At 47.7% G+C, this 12,348-nt stretch overlaps 1 protein-coding gene across 4 annotated transcripts in view; it reads left to right on the plus strand.

The window, feature by feature from the left end:
• Positions 1 to 12,348, plus strand: part of LOC121559264 (vang-like protein 1) — a 48,876-nt gene that overhangs the window by 19,135 nt on the left and 17,393 nt on the right. For 3 of the 4 annotated variants that reach the window (XM_041872557.2, XM_041872558.2, XM_045225524.1), the window contains exon 4: positions 11,780 to 12,211. In XM_041872557.2, coding sequence (XP_041728491.2) covers positions 11,780 to 12,211 — 432 coding nt within the window. Of the gene's footprint in view, positions 1 to 5,774; positions 6,312 to 11,779; positions 12,212 to 12,348 lie in introns of those variants that run through there. The other variant, XM_041872560.2, reaches the window with a different exon arrangement.

Genomic DNA, 12,348 nt, shown 5'->3' on the forward strand with positions numbered 1-12,348 from the left:
GCCGGACTCGCAGTCCCACAGTACCTCTCACTAAGTTGGCTAAGGCAGTGTGTGTGTGATGTCTGTGTGGGGGGGGGGGGGGGGACTATGTGTGTGTGCCTGTGTATGTGTGTGACAATGTGTAAGGCTAACTGGAGCTGTGTGTGTGGCAGTGTGGTTGATCTGGACGGAATACTACCAGGACTAGTCTAGTGATGGGGGTTTGAAATATCTAGATATTCAAAATACTTTTTTGGGTTATATATTTACACAGTATATATACAGTACCAGTCAAAAGTTTGGACACACCTACTCATTCAAGGGTATTTCTTTATTTTTTACTATTTTTTACATTGTAGAATAATAGTGAAGACATCAAAACTATGAAATAACACAAATGGAATCATGTAGTAACCAAACAAGTGTTAAACAAATCAAAATATATTTGATATTCTTCAAATAGCCACCCTTTGCTTTGATGACAGCTTTGCACACTCTTGGCATTCTCTCAACCAGCTTCACCTGGAATGCTTTCCAACAGTCTTGAAGGAGTTCCCACATATGCTGAGCACTTGTCATCTGGAATACATTTCAATTAACAGGTGTGCCTTGTTAAAAGTTAATTTGTGGAATTTCTTTCCTTCTTAATGCGTTTGAGCCAATCAGTTGTGTTGTGACAAGGTAGGGGTGGTATACAAAAGAAGCACAGTTCCCGCTCAGCCCAGTCAAAGCTATTCGCTGCTCTGGCACCCCAATGGTGGAACAAGCTCCCCCACGACAGCGGAGTCACTGACCACCTTCCGGAGACACTTGAAACACTACCTCTTTTAAGGAATACCTGGAACAGTCTAACAGTAATCCTTCTACACCCCCCTCCCCCAGTGGTGGTTGTCCCACTGGCTATCCTAAGTTGAATGCACCAATTTGTAAGTCGCTCTGGATAAGAGCATCTGCTAAATGACTTAAATGTTAAATGTATTTGGTAAAAGACAAAAGTCCATATTATGGCAAGAACAGCTCAAATAAGCAAAGAGAAACGACAGTCCATCATTACTTTAAGAATATTTCAAGAACTTTTAAAGTTTCTTCAAGTGCAGTCGCAAAAAACATTAAGCGCTATGATGAAACTGGCTCTCATGAGGACCGCCACAGGAATGGAAGACCCAGAGTTACCTCTGCTGCAGAGGATAAGTTCATTAGAGATACCAGCCTCAGAAATTGCAGCTCAAATAACTGCTTCACGGAGTTCAAGTAACAGACGCATCTCAACGTCAACTGTTCAGAGGGGACTGTATGAATCAGGCCTTCACTGTTGAATTGCTTCAAAGAAACCACTACTAAAGGACACCAATAAGAAGAAGAGACCTGCTTGGGCCAAGAAACACAAGCAATGGACATTAGACCGGTGAAAATGTGTCCTTTGGTCTGGAGTCCAAATTTGAGTTTTTTGGTTCCAACCGCCGTGTCTTTGTGAGACGCAGAGTAGGTGAACGGATGATCTCTGCATATAGGATAAGTGCGTCTGCTAAATGACTAAAAATGTAAATGTATAGTTCCCACCGTAAAGCATGGAGGAGAAGGTGTTATGGTGTGGGGGTGCTTTGCTGGTGACACTGTCTGTGATTTATATAGAATTTAAGGCACACTTAACCAGCATGGCTACCACAGCATTCTGCAGCGATACGCCATCCCATCTGGTTTGGGCTTAGTGGGACTATAATTTGTTTTTCAACAGTACAATTACCCAACACACCTCCAGGCTGTGTAAGGGCTATTTTACCAAGAAGGAGAGTGATGGAGTGCTGCATCAGATGACCTGGCCTCCACAATCCCCCGACCTCAACCCAATTGAGATGGTTTGGAATGAGTCGGGCGGCAGAGTGAAGGAAAAGCAGCCAACAAGTCCTAAGCATATGTGGGAACTCCTTCAAGACTTTTGGAAAGCATTCCAGGTGAAGCTGGTTGACAGAATGCCAAGAGTGTGCAAAGCTGTCATCAAAGCAAAGGGTGGCTATTTGAAGAATCTCAAATATAAAATATATTTTGATTTGTTTAACACTTTTTTGGCTACTACATGATTCCATATGTGTTATTTCATAGTTTTGATGTCTTCACTATTATTCTACAATGCAGAAAATAGTACAAATAAAGAAAAACCCTTGAATGAGTTGGTGTCCAAACTTTTGACTGGTATTGTATATATTTTTAAAATATGCGTTTTTAACCTGAGCATTGCTGCGCGGGGGAGAGAGGCTGGCGCTCTATTGCTGCAGCTGTGAAGGGGCCGGTGTGTGTGAGATGGAAGTGAGAGAGAAGCAGTAGCCAATGCAACTCGGCTACAGCCAAGACTAGCTAACTTGTAGCAGCCACAATGTTATTTATATATACATATAACAGTGCCTGTTTTGACTGGAGTAGCCTAGAGAAGCTAGCTAAGCTAGGCTAATTGAGGCCACATGCTGCAATCTCTCCCCATCCCCATTCAGATAAAACAACAGCCTACCTGTCGGTTGTTCGTTGTAGCCTACTCCTCATTTTGCTAGCTTTTAATTCTGTAATTTTATTCCATCTTGCATTGCATTAGTGAAAGACATGTCACTGTACTTGTGCACGTGACATTAGAACTTGAACTCTTTGTCACGATCGTTCATGAACGAGAAGGACCAAGGCGCAGCGTGATATGCATTCATATTTATTTACGTACTGAACACACGACAAAACAACAAACGAAACGTGAAGTCCAAGGTAGACAAATAACATACCTCACACGGAACAAGATCCCACAACCCACTAGTGCCAACAGGCTACCTAAGTATGGTCCCCAATCAGAGACAACGAGCTACAGCTGCCTCTGATTGGGAACCACCCTGGCCAACAGATCTAGAAATTAAACATAGAAAACATAACATAGAAACTACACAGCCTGGCTCAACATTTAAGAGTCCCCAGAGCCAGGGCGTGACACTCTTGTTCCACTTGCTACACATTGAGCTTCTTTGCCGCTTTGATTGGCCAACACAAACAACAAGCTACACACGTGACGGCTACAGGATGGCTACCGGTCTTTTTATGGGTCACGTCATAGAAACTACATTTTCATTTAATTTAGAGAGAGCTTTTTCAGTGTTAAAATAGGCCTATAATATTTTTTTTCTTGCTGAAATGAATACTCACACAAGTATTCGAATGCTAACGTCCGTTCGGATATTCTAATATTCAAATAACCGTATACATCCTTAGTACAGACATTCACATGTGGTGGCTGCACAACTTTTTAACAATGCATTGGACCGTCCATTTGAATTTGGCGGCTTATTTTCTGGGAAAAATGTATCCAGACATACAAACATGCTTTTCCACTTGTGTAGTTGGTTAGTGTGTGTGTCTGGGGGTTGGCTGTGGCACTGTGGATGTTGTTTTGACACAGTGTGTTGTTTTGACACAGTGTGTTGTTTTGACACGGTGTGTTGTTTTGACACGGTGTGTTGTTTTGACACTGTGTGTTGTTTTGACACGGTGTGTTGTTTTGACACGGTGTGTTGTTTTGACACTGTGTGTGGGTACTGTGTGGTGTCTTTGACACGGTGTGTGAGCCCAGACGCGGGGGCTGTGTGTCAAGAGGGTGCCAGCCCTCAACAAGCTGTGACATCTCAGTGCAGCTGTGTCCCTCTGCTATAACCAGCCCTCCAGAATGAACTGTGTGTGTCAGGGCACGTGTGTGTGTTTCAGGTTGTTTGCTGTTGAGCTTGTCAGGAAAGCTTGTTGTGTGTCTGTTTTTGATTAAATACTTCATACTGTAAGCTATACTGTATGTTTGTCATTGTGTGTTTGGGATACAGTATTTGAATTGGCGAGTCAGGGCGTTGGTCTCAATATGCTCAATTTTCTCATCATTTGCCTTGACAGTTTTATGAGCATGCAGCTCTTGGTGATTCTGCAGTGATGTTTGAACAGAGCCGTTTGCTAAAATATTGAACGGCTGCCATTGAGGGAACCAGTCCAAAGCTCCAGCCTCCAGGCTATGCTAGTGTGCTGACTCTCAACACTCTCCAGTTGAGAGAACCGTAGCAATCCATATTCGTCTCGACTACTCGTATACACTTATGATACGTTATATCAGTGATGTAACGGTAGACCATAGATGTGGAATGGGGACTTCTGAAGTACTCGTCTCTGGCGTAACAGAGTTGTGCAGCTGAGGAATGCACTCTGGGTTCTCACTGCTCCACCATTATGTGAAGTGGCACCCAGGAGAAACATGATATAGAAGCCAGGAAGCATTCTTTGAGAATTAACAACCCTCCCACCTCTCCTGCTGACACAGACAGAGGGCTGTTTGAAAAGAGAACGTGTATCTCACTTTATTTATAGTTCACGGGATGTCAATGAAATCAGAAGCCTTAGAACCCAACAATTAGACATTGTACTCGTGTTTGTGTGTGCGCCTGTGCTTGTGACTCATTCCAGACTTCCACCTAAAACCTTGTTTGTGTCATGTAGGCTAATTCTGTTTTGTAAAGGCACATTACACAGTGTGCTGCACATGTACTCCCCAGTGCACGTGTTCACGTCTGTATGATGATCGTGTACTACCTAACCTCCGCATTGAAGTGAATGAGAATCCAGCTTTAAAAAGTGGGTGTTTTTTTTGGGGGGGCTGCCAACAATTGGTCATTGTTGTGTTGTGTCATTTACTGCAGGCAATAGCCAAAGCGGGGCAGATGTGGTTCCTCCCAGGGTCCCTCAGAATAGAGGCAGTGCCAATTGGACATCAAACTAAACTCTGCCAGCCTCTGATCCCCCAGCCCATTACAGGCACCTCTCTACTGTACCCCCTCCCCCCTCTCTCTACCTCCAGCTAAATTCTGCCCAATAAAAGCAGCGCCTGTCCTCTCAGATGGTTAGGTAAAGAGGTAACAACATGACTACACTGCATTTCTAAGCAGAGTGCAGGTAGTTCTGTGTTGGGGAAGTACGAGGTACAGTAGTAGCGATGTCGGGACCTTGGATGCGGCGCAGGGCTTGTGCTCATGTCTGGGTCTATGGTTCCATGGTGAGTTGAGCCTCTGCTTCTCTACTAGGTGAGGTCTCTTTAATGAAATGATTTAATGTTTCTGTGTTTTTGCTGTTCATGCAAGTTCCTTGCTCTGGCATGGTTTTCCTGGGGTTGAGGCGAGTTCTAGGCCGTCTATGCAGGAGAGAAGTGGTTGATGACGGCGCTTCTTCACAGAGGAATTGAGTTACTGTGTCCACTTCAGTCCTTTTGCAGATCTGCATTTTACTTGAATCTGAGGAGTATCTATGATTTTTTTTAAGGACATCTCCATCTTTTAGTAGCAAGGGGTCTTCTGACATTGGTGTGACTGTGTGGTTTTATTGTCAACCTCCATAGAGGCTGCTATAAGCCTGCAATCCAATGTCTATGAACAGTTAATCCGTACAAAGACTGTCACTGTGTGTTCATTGGTTGGTCCGGACCACCCAGGTCCCTCGTCAGGCCCTTTGCTATTGGCTGGAAGTCGTGACACCATCACCGTAGTGCTCAGTGGCTCAGAAGGAATGGACAGAGAGTGGTTTTCACTGGAGCAGGCAAGGATGAGCAGAGAGAGACTGAGCGGGAGAGAATGAGAGAAGTTGCCCCAGGGAAGTGAAGGAATAGAAAAAGAGAGTTTAAAGATGTGATGGGGGAGGAGGGGGTATAATAGGGGTGGCAGGCAGGAGCCCTCTGAGCCTAATTGGTTTATTATTGTATTTGCTGTCTCTCTCTCTCTGGGGGGCACATCTGTTTGTTTAATGGACCCCGCTCCTCTTCATCCTCCACCTGCCCTTTCACCTCCCCCCTCATCTTGCTGCTATTAGGACATCCCATGAGATTAGTCTCTCTCTCTCTCTCTCTCCCGCTCTTCCCCCCTGCTCTCTCGCTGTCTCTCGATGTTCAAAGCCTGTACATTAAACCCAGAGAGACACAGCCCATACAGTACAATCTCTCTTGGGGCATGATGGGGGTGATGAGCAATGTTTTTCTATACAAAGAGATAAAGTGGTGAGGCTGCAACAGTGTAGCGGTGGAGGCAGAGAGGTTGCTCTCCAGGACTGTTGTCTCAGTCTGGAGAGATGCACTAGCTGGATCTCTATGGCCAAGCTTCTCCCTGTCCTGGCCGGTCGACGCTGTTACACGCAAAAGTTTGGCATTTCTACATGAGCTCTCCGCTTTGATGGAGGTGATGATGGAGGAGGTGGTGGTGGAGACCTCCAAGGAAGAGGAGGACTCCAACTCTCCGCCTGGGGACACCCCTGCGCTCAGCCCAGGGCCATGCACAGAGTCAGGCCAGGTAAGACAGACTGTTTGGTGGATGGTCAAGGGCTGTAACATTTCCTTCTATCTAAGTGGATGTTAAAGGTCTGGATACAAGGAGTTGGCATGCGTGCAACTGGCAAGCCATTCGTGTTCAAGTAGTGTGCGTGGATTTGTTAAATACAGTGAGAGACATTGTTTTTGGTGTAGCTGTTGTGGTCTGTGAGACCACTGTTTTAGAAGTGATTTCAAAATGGCCGTCTTTTTGGAGGGAGAAATCTGCTCTGTGATGATGACGGAGATGACGAAGCTGGAATCTTATGGTCATTTTACATGAAGTTCAACATTAGCTGCATCTCACGATGTGATAGGAGGCTTAGTGGACAAGTGTTTAGGTTAAATAGAAGTCAACATTTCCCCTGGAGAACCTCTACTTATCCCTACTGGACTCTCTCTCTGGCAGTGTCTGAACTCCCACTTTGTTCCTGGCTGGTCCACCTATTTCCTCCATGTTAGTGTAGAACATTGCTACTGCCCATCTTCCCTGTCTCTCTGTCTTGACATGTAATTGGCAGCTTTGTTTGCATTGCGTTGCTTGTCACGGCTAGAGCTGGATGTTAACAGCATCTTGGAATGCCCCCTGTCCGTTGCTATATTTACACAAACACACACCGCTCGTCTCCCAGGAGTCTGTTGAGTGCATATGCTCTGTCTCCGAAATAGCACACAACCCTTTTTATGGACATGATTTAACGTTGGAGACAATAGCATGTATTTAAACTCACACATAGTGTTAATGTATGTCACTTAATTTGTACATGGTGAAAGATTCCCACCGATGACATGTTGTTAACACACTCACACGTGCGTACACACACACACACACACACACACACACACACACACACACACACACACTGAATGGTTGGCGACATTAGTATTTAGTACATTTCTACACTTCTACACTTTAGCTCGACAAACATTTCCTTCCTTATTATCTCTATTAATTCTTTATAATAGAAGGAAAGGAACCCTGCTTAGGTTACCTGAGTGGCAATGTTTAGGTTTTTTGCATGTTGGAAAGGGAAGTGGGATACCTACTCAGTTGCACAACTGAATGCATTCAACCGAAATGTCTTCCGCATTTAACCCAACCCCTCTGAATCAGAGAGGCTGCCTTAATCGACGTTCACGTCATCGGCGCCCGGGGAGCAGGTGTTGTTAGGGGGGTTAACTGCCTTGCTCAAGGGCAGAATGGCAGATTTATTTCACCTTGCCGGCTCGGGGATTCGAACCGTCAACCTTTTTGTTATTGGCCCAAGGTTCTTAACTGCTAGGCTACCTAGCCTCTGTATAGATTAATTGTGTAGATGTCTTATTGCTGAATAGGTTTGGCCAGTTCTACCCAGTTTCTCAGCACTCAGAATATTAGAGTTTTTATGCACACCTCTCTCTCTCTCTCAGTTTCTCTCTGTCTGTTTTTCTCTCTGTCGGTCTCTGTCGGTCTTTGTCTGCCTCCTAATCCCTTGGTCTGTTCAGATTTCACAGGAGTGCTCATTGCCATTGGGATGTCAGTGTTGCTCACACCCCTCTATCCAGTGTCCTCTCCTGTTACTGTCTCCTCTCCCCATCTCCCCACTCCTTTCCCCGTCTACCCTGTCCCCTCCCATCTCCTCTCCCCATCTCCCCACTCCTTTCCCCGTCTACCCTGTCCCCTCCCATCTCCTCTCCCCATCTCCCCACTCCTTTCCCCGTCTACCCTGTCCCCTCCCATCTCCTCTACCCTGTCCCATCTCCTCTCCTCTCCCCATCTCCCCACTCCTTTCCCCGTCTACCCTGTCCCCTCCCATCTCCTCTACCCTCTCCTTGCCCCGTCTACCCTGTCCCCTCCCATCTCCTCTCCCCATCTCCCCACTCCTTTCCCTGTCTACCCTGTCGCCTCCCATCTCCTCTACCCTGTCCCCTCCCATCTCCTCTACCCTGTCCCTCCCATCTCCTCTACCCTGTCCCCTCCCATCTCCTCTACCCTGTCGCCTCCCATCTCCTCTACCCTGTCCCCTCCCATCTCCTCTACCCTGTCCCCTCCCATCTCCTCTACCCTGTCCCCTCCCATCTCCTCTACCCTGTCCCCTCCCATCTCCTCTACCCTGTCCCCTCCCATCTCCTCTACCCTGTCGCCTCCCATCTCCTCTACCCTGTCCCCTCCCATCTCCTCTACCCTGTCCCCTCCCATCTCCTCTACCCTGTCCCCTCCCATCTCCTCTACCCTGTCGCCTCCCATCTCCTCTACCCTGTCCCCTCCCATCTCCTCTACCCTGTCCCCTCCCATCTCCTCTACCCTGTCCCCTCCCATCCCCGTCTACCCTGTCCCCTCCCATCTCCTCTACCCTGTCCCCTCCCATCTCCTCTACCCTGTCCCCTCCCATCTCCTCTACCCTCTCCCCTCCCATCTCCTCTACCCTGTCCCCTCCCATCTCCTCTACCCTGTCCCCTCCCATCTCCTCTACCCTGTCCCCTCCCATCTCCTCTACCCTGTCCCCTCCCATCTCCTCTACCCTGTCCCCTCTCCTCTCCTCTCCCCGTCTCCCCTCTCCTCTCCCCTCTCCTTTCCCCGTCTACCCCCCTTCGTCTACCCTGTCCCCTCCCATCTCCTCTCCCCATCTCCCCTCTCCTTTCCCCGTCTCCCCTCTCCTCTCCCCGTCTCCCCTCTCCTCTCCCCGTCTCCCCTCTCCTCTCCCCGTCTCCCCTCTCCTTTCCCCGTCTCTCCTGTCCCCTCCCATCTCCTCTTCCCCTCTCTTTCTGAATGTGTAGCTGCGTGTGGGAGAGAACATGTCAAGTTGGATGTTTCAATTACATGGCTATTTAGCTGACTTCTCACTGTATAACCCCTCCCCCACCACCATAGAGGTGTTGGTGAATTACCCCAGGTTTCTGATTAGGGTGGATGTTGTGGATAGTCCTGACAGGTTGTGTGTGTGTGGTGGGGGATGTAATACGCCACAATCCCCCTCCCTTCTCTCTCATTCACCCTCCCTCCTTCTCTCCTGTCTCCCTTCGGCTCTCCTCTCTCGCTGTTTTGTCTGCCCCCTTTCCTCCTCTTCTGCTGTGTGTCTGTGATGGTGAATGTGTTGAATGGTGATGCTGCCAGCCAGGTACATGCACCTCTCTCTGCTATTAGATTAACGTCCTGATGATTCTCTAATCCTATCAGGAGATTTAGGTCTTAGGCAGGCACAGGGAAACACCAGGCAGGCAAGGGCCCAAACTTCCCCATCCAGAATTGCCAAACTCTCTATCTAAAGGTTTCGGAGGTCTGGTGAGCCAGCCCTGGTTGGTACGGGCCAACCAATGGAAAACCCTTAATTGAGTGTTTCTCTAGAGCACTTCATCAAAATGAGATTGATTTAAAATGGGTTTCTCATTCTCTATTTGTAATCATTCTATTCATGGAAGGCCCCCTCTCTCTGTCTATGTTTTGAAGTATCCATTGTTTCATACTCTCACCATGGAGTGGCAAAGGACCTCTTCAACGCCCCTTAGTGTTAATGAGGGCTCTCTTATAAATGATATACACAGACACTCACTCTCTCTTTCTTTCTCACTCTCTCCTTTCTTTCCTTTCTCTCTCTATCTCTCTCTTTCTCTGTGTGTGTTCAACACATAGTTGAGAGCTACATCAATTCCCTTGCCTCTCCTCCTCTACCCCTTTCCCCACTCATTACTGTGGCAGGTTTGGGTTTGTAGGTCAGGTAATAACCCTGGTGTATTCTCTGTGGACACACAGCTTCTCCTGGTTCAGTGGGGAGGTAGAGACTAGAGGATCCCAGTGCTCTGGCTATGGGCTGTGGTGGTAGAGCCAAGGTGCTGATGCTCAACACTGCACCTGGAAACTACACAATGGGGTCAGCTGACTCCTATATCAAAAGCACAGCATGGAACTTTTGGAATAGCACTGAAATATGCTTGTGTTGAATGGTGCAATTCAAGCCAGCCATGTGACCTAAACATTCAATCGGATGTGGATGTTGGTTTTCCACCTAATTGCAAATGTCCAGTTACATAACAACCACCAGTGTCTTGACCCTGTGACCTCTTCATCCCAAAGGTCATACAGCAGCTCTACACTGATTTTACAGCCCTCCCATTGGTCCATTATAAGGATTATTCTCTGGAGGCCAGACTGACTGGACTAATGGGTATTTACGACCGTTAGTTTGTGTTATCGGTTATTGAGGTCAGGATTGTATCAGGAATGTTATCCGTTAGGTGGGTCAGTTTTACTGTTTCAGATAAGAACCTGGACATTTGACTGTGTGTCGTCAACCCTTCCCTTGGACTGCTTGAATTGGCAGAAAGTAATGATATGAGATGATTTATTACAAAAAGGACGGATGCCCAGCTTGGAATTCAGTATGTAGGAACGGAGGAGCGACTGAGTTGTAGTTTCTCTATGCCTCACTTGGTTCTCTCTGACTTCATTCAAATCTGACCTCCTTTGAAGGAACACAATGTAATATCCATGGTGGGTTGTCTGTAAGTGGTTGGGATAGGGACATCAAATACAATTCTAATGTATTGAACCCGCAACAGCAACATTTAACTAAATGTAGTTTGTCTCTGGACACTGCAGTAGGAGCTGGCCTGATTACAGTGGGATATTATCTGTGGCTGCTGCATCTTTCCGACTGGGATAGAGTGTCACTGTAAAGCTTGGCCTTCTATTGTCCAGCCTCCCTCTGCCCGTCCTGTGCTGTTTTAACTCCTAGGGCCATGGGACAAAGAGACCCCCCCCCCCACACACACTGTGCAATCCCCTATCTCAGATGGATGGTAAATGCATCCTGTATGAATTCCCTTTTTCTCCCCTCAGTGCTATTTTTAGCTGCCTGCTGATTTAAATTGGAGTCCTCTGCTGAGGAAATCAAATCAGGCTCCATCTGTTGTCGTTGGGGAAAGAGGGAAAGGGCAACTAGATAGACAGTCTCTGGTCTGTCTGTCCAGTCTCCCTGTTGGTCTCTATTGGGCAGCCCTCCCTGGCAGCTCAGTTAGCAGGCTACACTGTGGGCCTGTGTTAGTACAGTGTTATAAAGGCTCTTATCTGTGTTGTTTTAGGATCTCTCACCAGCCACAAATGACCTTTATTATCTGTGGATGCCAGCAAACACCGACATCAGCGCCTCGCCTCGCGTACCCCAGTTGGCAGTCGCTCCATTCTCTGTTTTCTTTTTCCATTTCCCATCTTTCTTTCTCTCTCTCTCGTTCTCGAACTCTCTCTTTGTTTGCCCTTCCTCCCTGGTTGACTTTTGAACGGTAATGAGCACAGCTTTAAGCGGTCTATAGAAATGAGCCTAGAGTAGAAAAATCCGGTCTGACTTGCCATATTTATAACTTCCTGTCTCCAACTAATACATTTGACTCTAGTAGTAACATGCTCATATGCTACAGTATTTAACACTGACTCCTCTCTTTTTCTCCCGTCCTCCTTCCCCGTCCTCCCCCTCCCAGGATGACAACTGGGGCGAGACCACCACGGCCGTCACGGGGACGTCGGAACACAGCCTGTCCCAGGAGGACATTGTCCGGATCACCAAGGACTTGGAGGACAGCGTGGGCCTGGACTGCCGGCGCTACTTGACCCTGACCCTGGCTGTGGTTCTGGGCCTGCTGGTCTTCCTCACGCCCCTGGCCTTCCTGGCTCTCCCCCACCTCCTCTGGCCTGAGAAGCTCCAGGTGTGCGGCACGGCCTGCGAGGGCCTCTTTATTTCCGTGGCGTTTAAGTTGCTAATACTGCTGTTGGCCGTGTGGGCGCTGTTCTTCCGGGCTCCGCGCGCCGGCCTGCCCCGGGTGTTTGTGTTCAGAGCGCTGCTGGCTGTGCTGGTGCTGCTGTTCGTCGTGTCCTACTGGCTGTTCTACGGCGTGAGGATACTGGACTCACAGGTACAGCTGGGAGAGGGAAGGGAAACTCACGCTCACAATGTTTGTAATGTGTCTAATTACTGGCCACCACAACTGCCTCTTCGAGTATTCCATTTGAATGGCATTGCTTTCATCTCTGTGTAAATATCTTGTCATGA

This window comes from Coregonus clupeaformis, chromosome 16, assembly GCF_020615455.1.
Source record: "Coregonus clupeaformis isolate EN_2021a chromosome 16, ASM2061545v1, whole genome shotgun sequence".
In the NCBI taxonomy this organism is placed as follows: Eukaryota; Metazoa; Chordata; class Actinopteri; order Salmoniformes; family Salmonidae; genus Coregonus; species Coregonus clupeaformis.